This window comes from Acartia tonsa, chromosome 3 (assembly GCF_053477335.1).
Source record: "Acartia tonsa isolate MP-2025a chromosome 3, ASM5347733v1, whole genome shotgun sequence".
NCBI classification, from domain to species: Eukaryota; Metazoa; Arthropoda; class Copepoda; order Calanoida; family Acartiidae; genus Acartia; species Acartia tonsa.
The window spans coordinates 22,644,604-22,660,021 of record NC_137262.1 but is presented as its reverse complement, the minus strand read 5'-3'; the positions used below and the strand labels follow the sequence as shown (position 1 = coordinate 22,660,021).

General features: G+C 29.9%; 1 protein-coding gene across 2 annotated transcripts in view; it reads left to right on the top strand.

Annotated features, from left to right (window-relative positions):
* Window positions 1-15,418, top strand: part of LOC145313661 (adenylyl cyclase 78C-like) — an 84,299-nt gene that overhangs the window by 30,410 nt on the left and 38,471 nt on the right. For both annotated transcript variants that reach the window (XM_080153170.1, XM_080153171.1), the window contains 13 exons: window positions 227-349; window positions 1,978-2,044; window positions 2,869-2,969; window positions 3,441-3,502; window positions 4,025-4,108; window positions 4,551-4,581; window positions 7,220-7,310; window positions 9,246-9,306; window positions 9,741-9,830; window positions 10,456-10,559; window positions 12,608-12,650; window positions 14,090-14,148; window positions 14,537-14,601. In XM_080153170.1, coding sequence (XP_080009296.1) covers window positions 227-349; window positions 1,978-2,044; window positions 2,869-2,969; window positions 3,441-3,502; window positions 4,025-4,108; window positions 4,551-4,581; window positions 7,220-7,310; window positions 9,246-9,306; window positions 9,741-9,830; window positions 10,456-10,559; window positions 12,608-12,650; window positions 14,090-14,148; window positions 14,537-14,601 — 981 coding nt within the window. The remainder of the gene's footprint in view (window positions 1-226; window positions 350-1,977; window positions 2,045-2,868; window positions 2,970-3,440; window positions 3,503-4,024; window positions 4,109-4,550; window positions 4,582-7,219; window positions 7,311-9,245; window positions 9,307-9,740; window positions 9,831-10,455; window positions 10,560-12,607; window positions 12,651-14,089; window positions 14,149-14,536; window positions 14,602-15,418) is intronic.

Below are 15,418 nucleotides of genomic sequence, written 5' to 3'. Positions count from 1 at the left end.
ACGTATTCCTTCAGTAAAAGGTGCCTGCGGTTTTAATTTGACCGTTTAAACGCAATATTCAAAGGGAAATATTTGAAGTCAAATGCTATTCTAGAGTCAAGGTTACATTAATTAACATAAAACAAGAACTCATTTAAATTAGATTTAAATTTAATTTAATATAACTTTTTTTGAAATTTTATATTTTAAAACTATATATATTATTGTTTTCTATTTCTATTTCTAGGGATGTGTATTCTATTATTTGGGTACCCTGGACCAAAGTTTACAGTTCTACGAGAGTGCCATGGTCTGGTACTTTATATTCATCATCTACACCATGTATTGTATCATGCCTGTACCATTTAAGGTAGGTAATTTGTATTTATTTGATGATTTACCTCGGGTTAGGTAACAATGTAGAGTATCAACTTTACAGAAGATCTTAAATGTATAATCAACTCTTTGTTTGTTTTTCCTTCGTCAGAAAGCTCTGACTATGCTTTGCATAGACATCCACGAAGGGGGATGAAGGAGTGTTTATCCCCCTTACATTTTGAAACCACATTTTAAATATATGAGATTACCACCCTCAAACTTTAGAACCCCCTCCAAAAAGCTTAGACGTCCTTGTTGCCTTGAAAAAGTTGTGTATTTTTTTGCCAATTATCTTTTTGACAGTTTTAATGTTTATTATGCAGTTTTAGTCGAGATTCTAACACATTATTTTCTTGATAAAGAGTGTATGTTTAACACTACAATCACTCAATAACACTTTTACCTAAATAAAATTCTAACATACTATCAATTTTAAAAGTATTAGAAGTACAAACTTGTTAAAGTTTCAACAAAGTTCTAATCCTTTCATTAAATCTTGTTATAAAAATATTTGAAATGGAAAATCACACTAATTCATTTCTAAAAATCTCATTTTAAAGAAAAATTAATTCTCCGAAGTTTATCTGTATACTCTACAATTAACCCGCGACCGTGGCTCAACATGTAGCGCATCGACACCGCGTTAAAACTAAATACGTTAAAAATGGTTCCCACTGCTACTATGTCAGATGCGCGACGTAAATAGTTAGAGTGGGGGGAATGCCTTGGCCCAAAACAGGCGCAACTCGCTACAATGCACAGTTGGGACTTCTCAGACAAAGGTATTGCATCTCAGAGAGTTGGTTGTCTGATGGGTGTATGGACGCTTTACACCGCAATCATAAGTATTGTATGTATGTTCTAGGGTGCGTAGAGAGGTCTAGTACCCGAAGCGACACATAGCCCCCTAGAGTCTTAACTCTTATACTCTACAATTAATTATCTGTAAAATAAAATTCTTAATAAAAATTTTGCATCATATTTTTAGTAGCGAAGCAGGTTTGCAGGTCGGTTTACGTTAGCCCTTACCATTCATAAATAGTTTTACAGATGATGTATATGAACATTTATGCAGTTAAATGTAAAATAATCTATCTACTTTGATACGAAATATGTTTTTATTTATTGATGCCATTACTTATTTCCATACTAAAAGATTTGTGCTTAATTGCATTAATAATATTGTAAGATATTCAATGATGATAAATAATCTAATTTCTGTGCCATTAAACACTATATTGATTTATTTATTAACCACACATCAATAAACATATGTTTTTAGTAGCGGATCTATATTAAAATTATTGCTTGTCAGTACTTCCGGCCGTCCGTCAATTCGTACGTAAAAAAATCAGATTGAATAAAATTGATTTTAAAAAACCTGCTAATAAAACAAGGATGACAAAACCATAAAAAAAGCAAAGCACAAAAAAATCATGGTTATGCAAACGGGTAAAGTTAGTTATATGCTTTGTAGAATTTCAATCAAAGGAAAAGAGAGCAGTTAAGAAATTCACAATTGCCCCATTTCCATTGATATAGTACAAAGAGAGGTACCAGACTTAAGTTAACGTACACACACATCAAAAATATTATTTTAACCTTTGTAATTGTTTTTAGTGGTGTCTGGTGACGTGTACCCTCACTGCTGCCATACATGTCTTCCTTATCTCTTTGCTCACTTTAGGTAAACAATGGTTAGATACATTATTAGTCTCCACACATATAGGAATAGATTATTATCAACTAGCGCCTACGTCCCTAGAGGCATCTAGGGGAACTTTAGGAAGGGGGAGTTGAATTAGATACCCTAATTTTTTATTTGGATTTAAAAAGAAAAAGTATAAAAATGGGAGGTATTTTTTTCTAGGGGCGATTTCTCTTGGGAGGCTGGTGGTAACCTCCCCCAAAATAGTTATAAACCTTCCTACGAATCTACGAGAAGCTACCCTGTAAAGAAGAAACATATCGGTTCAATGTTAGCGATATCCTTCGGACAAACAAACAAACAGAGAGATAATTTATTATAAGGATTGAAAAGAGAATTAGGGGAATTAGAAAATTAGTGTATGAATTATTTAATTAAGAATGTTAATTATCTAATTATCTCTAAATTCCTGGGATGTATGTACAAACAAAACACAAACTATATCTTTTTTTTGATGTGTTGGAAAAAATTAACATTGTTATGTTAAGCTAATTGTTTTTTTTGCCTAAAAAATACTTTTTGTTGCATAATCTACAAAAATTTTCCATGTGTCTTTAATCTTTATACTTTTCTTTTTCAATGAGGTATGAAAATAGACATAACAAAAAAGAAAGGAAATGTTCTTTATTAAAAAAGGTAAACTTGAAAAGAGTCAAACGGTAACATCAACACTAAAATTACAGAATTTCTGTTAGTATACTGATTATTTTCAACTGCCAATAGATGGTCATATAGATTTCACACTTTTCTTTGTTCATTAATTTTTACATTTTTGTATATGATTATATAGATTTTGATTCTAGGTCATTTTAATGCTGAAATGGTTCAGCCCTTCTCTCTTGGAAGTATATTTTCCTTGTTATTCTTGTACGTTGGGGTCAATTGGCTTGGACTCTATACTAAGGTGAGCCATAATTTATAGCTTGCGTACTGATTTTATTCTATACATCATGTATGATTTCGGTAAAAAGGTCTTAAATACTTTCTTGTAGCAACTTTATTCTGTCATCAACCGTATCTAACCTTTTTATTTGGAATATAGCTTTTTTCCATGTCATTATTTTGCTCTTTTAATTTTTTAATTGTCAGTATTTATCTTACTAATTCTTAATAATCTTAACTTATTTATATGGCTTTTTATTTTATTTATCGCACCGGAAGGGCCAAATTCCTAGACAATCAAAATATATATTAATTTTCTAATATTTATTTTATTACTCGTAGATAATTTTATATAATACCACCCACAACTGGTTCTAATCCAGCGGATATTAAGCGGTTTTGAAGCCACATTGGAAATTATTTTCCATTATTAAGGAATAGATATTGAAGAAGTTTATTAAGATAATGATTTACTCTCTGTTGTTTTATTTAGTATCTGACTGAGAGGGCTCAAAGAAAAGCATTTCTAGAAACACGAAGATCATTAGAAACTAGGTAAATATATCAACATATTAAATTAAAAGAATAGAGGGGGCATGGGCTAAATGTAACTGTACCTTCGGGGTTGGACCATGTGCAAACTTTCACATGGATCATTGAATATTAGCCAATAGCGTCGGAAATATAAACACAGTTAAGTAGCTACAAATGAACAGGAAGCAATTTTCCAGCGGACAAAAAAGGTCCCCCACAACTTAGGCCAGGCATTTACTTGGATTATACATCTATACTAATACATTTATTATCATGATGATTTATTTACAAATATAAAACTCAACTGCAATTCCGAACTATATCATCTACTTAATTGGACATTAAGAAAATTATTCATAGACGTGTATTAAAAAAAACATTAAATTAAAATTTGAATTGAAAATTTAGGTTTTTTTGGCAAAAGTTTGTTTTGTTTTTGGATACAATTGTTCTTTTTAAATAAAGTTGTGATTTTTTTTTATTCGTACATTTAGAATTTCTTTAAATATTTAAATTTTGATATTTAATGAGATAATAATTAAGGTTTAAAACTCAGAAAGAGAATGAGAGACAAGAGAAATTATTATTATCTGTTCTTCCCTCCTTCGTAGCTCAACAAATGATCAGGTTTAGATTTCATATTTTTAAATTTGTATTTTATTTCATATTGAAAAGGTGTTACGTATGATCACAATTTATCAGGGCTCGGCACCCGTACGTCAGCCGCGACTAGACCTCAAATAAAAAACTGTCTGGATTCTTTGGATTTTTTTGAAAAGCTGATCAGGTTTAGATCTACAACTGATATTTAACATTGTAAAAATTTGATTTCCCTGAAGCTTACAGGCGGCAGACGCTCGGCGGCCGAACCCTGCAATTTTGAGTTATGAATACACTCTACAACTCCTCTGTTTATTAGATTAATGGGAATTTATATTTCGATGTCTTATTACCAATCTTTTAAAATCCACTTTTAAGTATTCATTTTTAAAGCTACATGATGCCTTTAGATGCATATATTTTTTTTTAATTATTTGAAACTTTAGATTAAAACTAAATATCTTTTCAGAGATATAGCTTTAGAAGAAGAAAAATCGCAGGTACAAATTTTTTAGAAAAGATAATCTTTTTTTAAAATTTCAACATTGTTTAGCTTTTTCTACTGTGCTCCTTATGGATACATATATTATCATTGTTTATTAATGCATTTTCATTTATTTTTTTTGTAGCAAAGATACTTACTGTCTGCCCGTCCGTTAATCAGTCCGTCTGTCAGTAAGTCATTCCGATACGCTACGTAGAATTTTTTTGTGAGGATTTCTTATATCAATAAGCATACAGTATGTAATTTTTCTGTCAGTCTGTCAATCATGCTACAGAAAATAAATATTGAAATACGCAGGAAGGGTTTCGTGATTATTGATTTTAACAAATGCTCTTTAAATCTCCTTGCCCGTATTACCATGCATGATTTTTTTTTGCCTCGCTTTATATGGTTGTTGTCATCCTTGTTAAATCTGTCTTTTTACAGTCTTATTTCTTTCTTCTTAAACCCTTTTCTCTTTTCTTAGTGCTCTCTTATCTTCCTTATTAATTATGGTCTCCCTCCCATTTTTCTCTATCCTTTTCCTCTCTTTCTCTGCACGTCTGTATACTTGTCTGGTAAAGAAAATAAGGTAAACTTCCTGTACATTGTCCAGATTAGATTTACGATGAAAGATCTTTCTTCACTACATGAGGTTGGAACAAAATTGCACGTGTATTTTTTTACTTCAAATAATGGATTTAGAAAACAAATATACAGATATTTGTAGTAGTACATGTACTCTTTAAGGGAATTTGTTAAGAAATTTAAAATTCTGAAAAACGGTTAAGAAAATATAATGATGAACCTGCTAATAATTAGACATAAATCTTATATATTAAAAATTTTAAAACAAAACTTTTATCTTATTCAATTCAATTCAACTTGAAAATTAAAACGACTAAATTGTTTTTTATGAAAAACAATATTATTAAGTTTTATTTAATTTAAAACAAAAAACATGTAATGCAAAAGCCCCCAAAAATTGGTTTTTTTTCTGCTCATATTAGCAAACTGTTAATCCAATTCTAAAAATAGAAACTTAATTTCTTGCAATAAAAGATGCAAAATATTTGTTTCTATTTTGGCTTTATACAGTTAGGGAGTTGAATCCATTTTTATAGAAGCAGAAATATAATCTATGATTATGGTTTGGACCCTCTAAAACTGTAATCTACCCTTCCACTTTCCCCTCTCTTGGTGAAGATATCTTCAACGCCGATACGATTTTTTTAATATAAGATTCCACTTTTGTCTCTCTTGTTGAAGATATCTTCACCAAGAGAGGCAAAAGTGGAATCTTAAATTTCAAAAATCGTATCGGCGTTGAAGATATCTTCACCAAGAGAGGGGAAAGTGGAATCTTACATTTCAAAAATCGTATCAGCGTTGAAGATATCTTCACCAAGAGAAGGGAAAGTAGAATCTTACATTTCAAAAATCGTATCGGCGTTGAAGATATCTTCACCAAGAGAGGGGAAAGTGGAAAGGTAGATTACAGTTTTAGAGGGTCCAAACCATAATCATAGATTATATTTCTGCTTCTATAAAAATGGATTCAACTCCCTAACTGTTATACATAATACATAACATACATATATATTATTGGTTTCCTGAATGCTAATGCCAATAAATATATTATGTAGAATATGATTGGTCAGTATAAGGTTTAAGCAGGGGTGTTGGTATAGGTTATCATAAAAAATTCCAATTAAGATTTAAAAATTAAGGCTTAATGACTCTGTTACATAACTTGATACAAAATCAAGAAAATTTAAACAGTTAATTAAAATTTCTAGATTTCTAAAAATACTTAAATATTATACTATAGACTTAAAATATTTTTTTTATTAAATTTACTCTAAGCCTTGAATTCATCATTCGTTTCTTTTAGAGAGACTGGATGATATTTTTTCTCTCTTATATAAGAAGAATGCTTTAATTTTCATCAATTGACCAGTCCCTTTATTTATATATGTATGCAATCATGAAAGATTATTACATTTACTCCTCACCTTTGTTTGATTACTGGATGTATTTCTTCATATTATCTGTGTACTATTATCTATAATACAAAGTAGAACGATGTCTGTCTGTCTGTCTATCTGTCCGTCTGTCCCTTAAGATCTCGGTAACAACTGAACCGATCGGATTCTACTCTTCAGAGTATATACCTATTGGTCTTGTGGTGGTTTTAAGTTATTTTCTTGGGGGGTGGGACACCCCCAACCCCCCTAAAAATGAAAAAATCCCCCCCCCAATTTTTTTTCTTCTATTATATAAAATAAGTGATGGAGTGGGGGCTTCTCACCAGGTACTGAATTTTTTTCTTCTCATTAATTACCTCTTGGGGCAAAGCCCATAGAGGTTAGGGGCGAAACCGCTAGTTATTACATATTGTACAATTTAAAAATAAAGTTAGGTTAATCAGTAGTCATAATTGTTCCATTTCGATTCAGTAAAATAAAATATCTATTACATATTTCTACTATATTAGCTCCTTTCCTTTTTTCTGTTTTCATTCTCTCTTTATCTCTCCCTTTCTCTCCTTTTTCATACTAAACATGGATGACAAAATCGATAGGTAGTGAAAAATATAAAAGGACAAACGGACAGACAGACAAAGATAACAAACTAAAAACTGCATTGTCTAGGGTGAGTTTCAAGCCTCCCAATTCCACAAGATTTACATCCACAGATACGAAGATGTTTCCATACTGTTTGCTGATATCAAGGGATTTACAGGTAAAATTTAATATTTAGTTAGATGGCTTTGCTCATAACTTAAAAATGCCTTAAACCATCACATATTATGAATGAAGCTTTCCTGAGAAGAACAAATCCATTGTTCTGGCGCTTTTTCAAACAAAAAGAACCTATCATATGATAGGTTCTTAAACAACAAAATATAAAGTCAGATAAGGGCATGTAGGTCATACGAATTTTACCTTGACACAATATAGAGTTTATTTTATATGGTTTTCGGTTATTCTGGGGTCACCAAGATAGGAGCGCAGCTTCTCTATAATTTCAATCACAATTTGTAATATGTAATTACTAAATATTGAGCAATTTGTCATTAGTTATCAGATGATCAGATAATAATTTTTAAGGAGCGTAAAGAACTTTTTCTCTTAATTTGGATTATGAGATAAACAGTATATATATAGTATACACATGTTTGTTTCATAGTTTGTACAGCCCTACTGATTTTAAGGTTGTGTCGTTCTTGTTTTATTTAGTTTTGGATCGAATAAAAATATGAAATAAAATAACAAATTCCATAAGGCCTGCGTTAAGGCTTTTCTATTCTCAGAAGTAGGTTAAATGGGTTCTGATATTGCTTTATGTAAGTTGTAACTATATTCTGTTCACCTGAATCAGCTACGAACTATACTGTACCAATATAATATGAAACTAGCCTAGAACCAACCATAAATTGAAGCGATTTTCAGACACAGCAAAAATGTTAAAAAGTTTATCTTTTCCATAAAAGTGCAAATATCAACAATTTTCAAACTATTCTGAACATGGATGAAAAAATTATTAGAAGCCAAGAACATAAATTTAAATTAACATTAAACAATCATCACCAATCAACAGACATGCGGAATATTTAAATCATACAATAAATTTACGTTTTTATTGCCATCTTCGCATAAAATTGGAGACAATTATCTTTAACAGCAGCTGAAATGAATATATTTTCCAAAAAGATTTATCATATTTACTACATTGAATAGACTGACAAAGTGACTTATGAAATATATGCTCCTTGGTCATTGGAATTACTTTTTAATAAATTTTAGGCATATATCATGGACATTAGACAAAAATGTGTCAATCCTTCTTTAAAATTCCTAATTAAAACACATTGAAATAGAAGGACTTATAAAAAAGCATGATTTATAGAGTATATATTCAGAGATATTGTAAAACTTCCAATGAAAAATCAAAATTAAATTTTGAAGTAGCTTCGTTATGAGCAAATTCTATTTCGTAAAAGGACTAGAGCTAGATTTCGCTACATTTCATTCAAATCTAAAATTAAACGTTTAACATAAAAGTGTTTTGAATAAATCCGCTATTCATTCAAATCTCACAAATTAAAAGTTTTAATTTTCTATAGAACGATATTCAAAGGCATACGGTGTGATTTCAATTGCGCATTCTATTTCATGAACACAGTGTTTCATATTAGCTACAACATACAATATTAAATAAATAATATATTTAACCATAAGAAGGGTATTTTATGTTTTAAAGTAAAGTCGAAAAAGATAGTTTGTACCGTTGTAATAAGATTTGATTCTGATTATTTGATAACATGACACATGTATGAAAGTGAAAGCACACAAAAAGATATATCAACATTCATATTAAAAATTTAATTAAACTCTAAATGCGTGTATATAAGACCTTTTTAAGTATCGTATCTACTTTATAAGTTGGTTTTCATGAACACACAGTTTATCTAATGTCCTAATCAAGAATACAAGCACAATGGATAATACATCAAAATAATTTTTCAAAAGTTCATACATATAAGAAGTTCATATATATAAAGAAGGTTACTCAGTTAAATTAACTAAGAAAAATAAAGATAATACAATGGATTCCTTTCATTAAAAAAAATAATAAAGTTGCTAAAAAGGATTTAAATTGATATCTTTTTTTTAGCGTTATCAACACAATGTGCCCCTGAGGAGTTGGTCAAAATTTTGAATGATCTCTTTGCCAGGTAATCCCTCTTGGTTTTGATTGTTGGTTGCTATGACAAAACATAAAAAGACATTTGATTTCAAAATACAGTTTGAAACTTTTTTTGTAATTGGCTTATTCTATAATTAATATGATAATCTTTCAAAAACTATGCATGGCACAGTAAATTAAAGATGGTTTACTGTGAACACCTTATATTCTATCTTTAGAAATAACAATGTTGAATGTTTTAATAAAATTCAAGAGGCAATTTCTGTGAGAGGGTTCAGCTTATCGCCCCCTAAGACATAGCTTGAGTACTAAGATATAACTTGATTACAACCTATAGAAACATATCTATGAAAATAGCATAGGCTAATTGATCTACAAGTCAGAGAAATATTTCCTACTTTTTTAAATTTTACTTTATTTAACATGATAAAATCGATATTAACAGTCTTGAAAATGTTTTAGGTTTGATAGGTTAGCAGAGGACAAGCATTGCTTGAGAATAAAGTTGCTCGGTGACTGTTATTACTGTGTTGCTGGTCTTCCTGTTGCAAGGTATTTAAGGAAACCCTAACTCTTAGTCAAGCCTGGGAATTTTAAAATTAATTTGGCCTGTTGCTATTTTTTCTCACACAAAACAATTCTTTATAAATAAGCTTTTTTTAAATGTTATAAGCTAAGAATAGAATTAGTTTTACTTTTACTGGTGAATTTTTCTGTCCTTGTTAAATCTAGCTTGCAATTCTGCAAGTGTTTTCCTCTTTCAAGGGACTCATTTATTTGATAGATATTCCATTATGGCAAATATCACTGCCGCAAAAAATATAATTACTAATATATAATAACATTTTCAAACATAAATATCATAATTACTAAACACAAATAGTAAATGATTAAAAAGACACTGAAGACTTTCACGCAATTTAAACAAAAAATGGTTCTAGGACAAACGCAGGAGTCCAAAACGTTGGAGTGTAAACTTAAACTAACCTAATCTTTTTTAATATTACAGAATTTTCATTAAAATTGCAATATAATTTGTCATTCATTATAAAATGCAATATTTAGCGTAAGTTGAATCCAGTTGAATGACATTTTGAAAAAAAACGATCCTTTGCTAAGATTATATTTGATGGAAATGAAATTGTTGCGAAGTTATAGGACACCATTTGATTTGCAGGAACGACCACGCGGATTGCTGTGTAAAACTTGGGCTGGAGATGACATTTGCAATTGACACTGTCAAAAATCTGTATCCCAAAGCTGATTTAGCAATGAGAATAGGTAAGAATTTAAATGATATTTTGATTTGATAAATTTAATTGAGACGACAATAAATAGTAGTGCTGTAAAGAGTTGTTAGAATGTAAAATTTGCTTCAGAATTCTACATTTACTTAATTCCACACATTAATTAAGTACGAAGAGGTGAAACTGCTGTTTTTTTGCTTGTTTTGCTGGCAGCTTATAGTGCCTAATAAAAAATGACGTCTTGTCCAGTATACATTGTAATTGAGCAATGGTAAGATGTATACTGGCCTATCATTGATCATTTGTATTGTATGACGTCATTTTTATTACACTATAAGCCGCTTTTTGCTCAAGCTTCAGTTTAAAACAGACGACTCCTGGCTATAATTCAATGATATCTAAAACTATACCATGTGGTGGTTAGCATTCATTACTGTTATTTAATATTTATAAATGGTTATTGAAATATGTGTACATTGAATACTTACTATAACAAATAATTTTAAAATTTCCGAATGCTTGTATAACATATTTTCCTATTATAAATTGTTAGCAATAAGTTTTAAGTACTTAAAAATTGAGAGCTCTCCAAATATGAACAACAAAAGCTGTCTTTAATTAGATAGAAAGAAATAAAGAGAGTACCTAGTAAAATTTAATTAAGAAATATTTTATTGTGGTAATATGAAAGATATTTTAAATCTTGTTAAATTTTCTTTACAGCTTTTAATTAAATTTATCTATTCAGTTATTTATCAAATTGCCAGATAAATTTTTTTAAATTGAAAAAAACCTAATTGGATTTTAGCTTTTGATAAAATTAATTTGTTTACGCCAAATTTCAAGTGGGTGGGTGGGTGGGGGGGGGGGGGGAATTACGTGGAGAAAAGTTGTATTCCCCCATAAATGTTTAAACAAGGGGTATACAGTGCCTAACTTTTCCGCAATTGATTTTAATTATGTTTGATGTTTATCATAATCAGCTTTCTATAAAACAAGGCTAAAAACAGTTGCAACTGTGCCCTGATACTATTTATTCCCGTAAAAAAGCCTAAACTTTGTTTCCCAAACATTTTGTGAAAATAAAATTTTTCTCTAAAGTAAACACTCCTTTTTTAAGGGTAAATATTTTCTCTAGCAACTGACTTAGTTTTTTAGAGAAAACTATTAGTGTCAGTAAACTCGAAGCCGCCTAAATAGACGTTATGGTTTGTATTTTCATGTCTGTATAATACAAATTTACATGATATAGGTATAAAATTTACTGGGAACATATCTAGTATCAAGTAAATTCTTAGAATTAGTTAATTTTATTTTAGGAATTCACTTTGGTTGCGTTGGAGGGCATTATTCCACGTCCGCATAGTATTAACTATAGATAGAAACACAACTTATGTTATAAATTTATTCATAGAATACAATTGTTTCACTTGTTATAAATAGATAATCAGTTCCAAGTAAGATGTTAAAAAAAAATAATAAAAAATGTCTTTTAAAGAGACTCAACAGAAGATGAATAATATGTGTCACTTATTGTTATCACCCGCAGGGCTTTTACACGTTGTATTATGAAAAGGGCTGCGAAAATTTCAATTTTAATAAAAAAAAATATGTCATCTATAATACAAAGTAGAATGATGTCTGTTTGTTTGTCTGTCTGTTTGTAGCGAAGGATCTCGCTAACCGTTGAACCGATCGGGTTCTCCTTTACAAGGGTAGCTTCTCATAGATCCCGGAAAGGTTTATAACAATTTTTTTGGGGGGTGGGACACCCTCAACCCCCCAAAAAATGAAAAATACCCCCCCCTAAATCTAAAATACGAAAAATTGGTTTGATTAAACCTTTTGGGGAAAAAGCCCCTAGAGGCTAGGGGCGAAGCCGCTAGTAATTTATAATTTAACAATTTATCAGAAAAAAATATTACTGCAACAATAAAAACTGGCTCTTCCTATTTTCTATTACTAATTTGATATTTTTTAATTGCGAATATTAAACATAGATATGATAATACGCGGAAGTAAATGCACAGATTATACGAGTACCACAGGGATAATAAGGATAATTAGTTATTTTATTTTTAGGAATTCATTCTGGCAGCGTCCTGTGTGGTGTTCTAGGATTAAGGTAAGAATGGGAATAGTTCATTTTTTTTTAGGGGGGGGGAATCTTTATATAATAGAGGCAAGGACGTCGAAGCTTTTTTATTTAGAGGGAAGGGGAAAATTAAAAAATAAAAAATTTTGGGGTGCCAATAGTAATATTTTTGTATCTCTACAGGTATTTTAAATATACGAATAATATAGCATCTGTATAACTTGGGGGTTCTGAGATCTTTGTAAACAAAATATAAATTTACATTAAACTACTTAGTTTTACCTTTTAATAATGTACCATTTATCCATTATATACCTGGTTAATTCTAATTTGATAGAAACTTTTTAGTATTATTATTAACTTTCAAACTCTCATATAGAAGTTCATTACTTTAAAGCATACAATAACCAAGACTAAGACTTGCAACATCCGTAAAAGCGTAGCTGAACAAAGAGACAAGCGTACTGAAATAATTACGGGGCAGTAGTGCCTTTTTAGTTTTTTAAACAAAATTTGAAATGAAATGGTATTTTTAAAAAAAATGTCAAAACCTTCGACTCAAATTATTAAACTCTATTCAACTAAAAGAGAAACAAAAAATCTTAACATTTGGTGATTTCTTAGAATTTAAGGATTTACTTTTTGCAAATATTCTCTTTCTCAGTTAGAAAATTTTCCATCTATCTATCCAACTTTCAATTTCTATAGAATCATATTTCTATACATTACATCTTTGGGTAGAATTATATGATTCCTAGTGTGCTTTCACTTTAATATATATTATCACATAATCATAGTTTTCCATTTTTGCAAAAATGCACAATAGCAAATAAATAGGTGGTTTCAATGATGAGGTTTTTCTTGGAAGCTTTTTATATTGCCTATAAAATGACGTCATGCCATTGGCCTATTATTGGACAATTACAATGTATACTGGACTGTCATTGGTTTTTAGTCTGTTTATTGGCCTATATTTGATCATTTTTTATGGGCATTATGAAGAGCTTCTTTTTCTTTTTGTAAAGATATGCGATATGGTTATATGAGGATTCAAAAAGTTAAAAAAAACCTTCTTTTTTTACATTCAGTCTTTCACTTTCACTTTAGTAGCAACGCTACTTTAAAGTCTTGTTTGGTTCTAGTAAAGTTAGTAGTGAAATAACCAAAAATAATATTTAAAAAACATAAATTTAAATGTTAACAGTAACGTTTTTATTGACCGTCAATATCTTGCTAACTTCTGAATCAATTGAACTCTCTGTAGTAGGAGTGTTTCACATTGATCACTGGTTGGTTTTAGGCGATTTTGTTTTTAATTGTAAGTCTTGATTTTTAGCATTTTGCTGCATTTCATTTCGTATGCTTCGAAGACACAAAAAAATTGAAATAGAGATAGAAAAAAAAATAACAATTGCATCTAAAAAAAATCATTTTCTTGTCAGATAAAAATCATATCTTCTATTTTTTAGAAAATGGCAGTTCGATGTTTGGAGCACTGATGTCACTATTGCAAATCATTTAGAATCAGGTACGAAAAAAAATTGGTTTTGTTACATTATATTGGGTATTGGGAAGCCCCACAGGGTTAGGGCATCGCATGTATATTTTCAATTTATATAAAAACAAGAGCCCACCTAATACCAGTGGGAAAATAGAAAAAACGTTCCCTTTGAATATTAATGAAATAAAAAAACTTTTTTCTTATTGATATTTCCAATTATTTTAATGACAATTATTTGATTTAGATAGAAAATGTCAGGTGATTGAGATTCCTAGGGAAAAAGCTTATTAAAATCAATTTGCTTAAGTATTTCCACAAAGTTATTATGGAAAAAGTTAGCATGGAAAGCATAATATGTCGAAATTTCTTTTCTTTTATACAGTTACATAACCTAATCTATGAATAATGTTTTTAGGTGGAATTCCGGGTAAAATTCACATATCCCAAGCTACCAAAGATGCCTTAACTTCAAGCTATGTGGTAAGTAACAAAAATTATCTCACTAGGGAATTAAGAAATAAATCAATTTAAAAAGTTTTGAAACATTTGCGAGTAGAAAGGGGGTGTCAACACCCCCTTCAAATTAAAAGCCTGCTTTCCCCTTTTCACCCCCAAGTGGTGTCAGACCCTATTGGAGAATTGCTGTGCACGCCCCTGCTATGTAAAGTGTATTTTCTTGAAAAGATTGCTTATTCTTAAACCAATGAGAATCTACCCTAATCTTTTGTCTTTCTTATGTTTGTTCAGTATGCTTTGTTGAGGATTATATTTCATTTCATTTTTTGGCTTCGTTTTAAGATTCTTAAAACAAAAAAAAAACACTCTATACCTAATTTGTACATCTATCTATTCTCACTAAATCAGTAAAATGGTTTATATTAATGAGCTTCGCAAATAATGGATGTCATCAACCTTGTGTTCAATTATTTTCCTTGAGTGATGTTTAAAAAGTAATTTGTTAATGTATAAAAAAAACTATCTTAAGAATGAAATAAATAATTCAGGCCTCAAATATTATTGTCTGTGAACTTAGATTGGATGGACACAATAAGAAAATAAGAAAATTGCGCCAAGTTTTATTATTAAATAATGTACTTTTAAACGAATTACAAGTTTTTCTTTATATAGCCAAGCTAATCTATAAGTTTGTCTTTTGATTTGTTGGATCCGTACACCCCTGATACGTTTCTCCATTTTTTATAAAGTTTACATAAGTAAAATAATGATATATTGATGTACGTACACCACAAACTATGATAAACAAAATTACTCCTAAAAGATTATTATTTTTTATGTT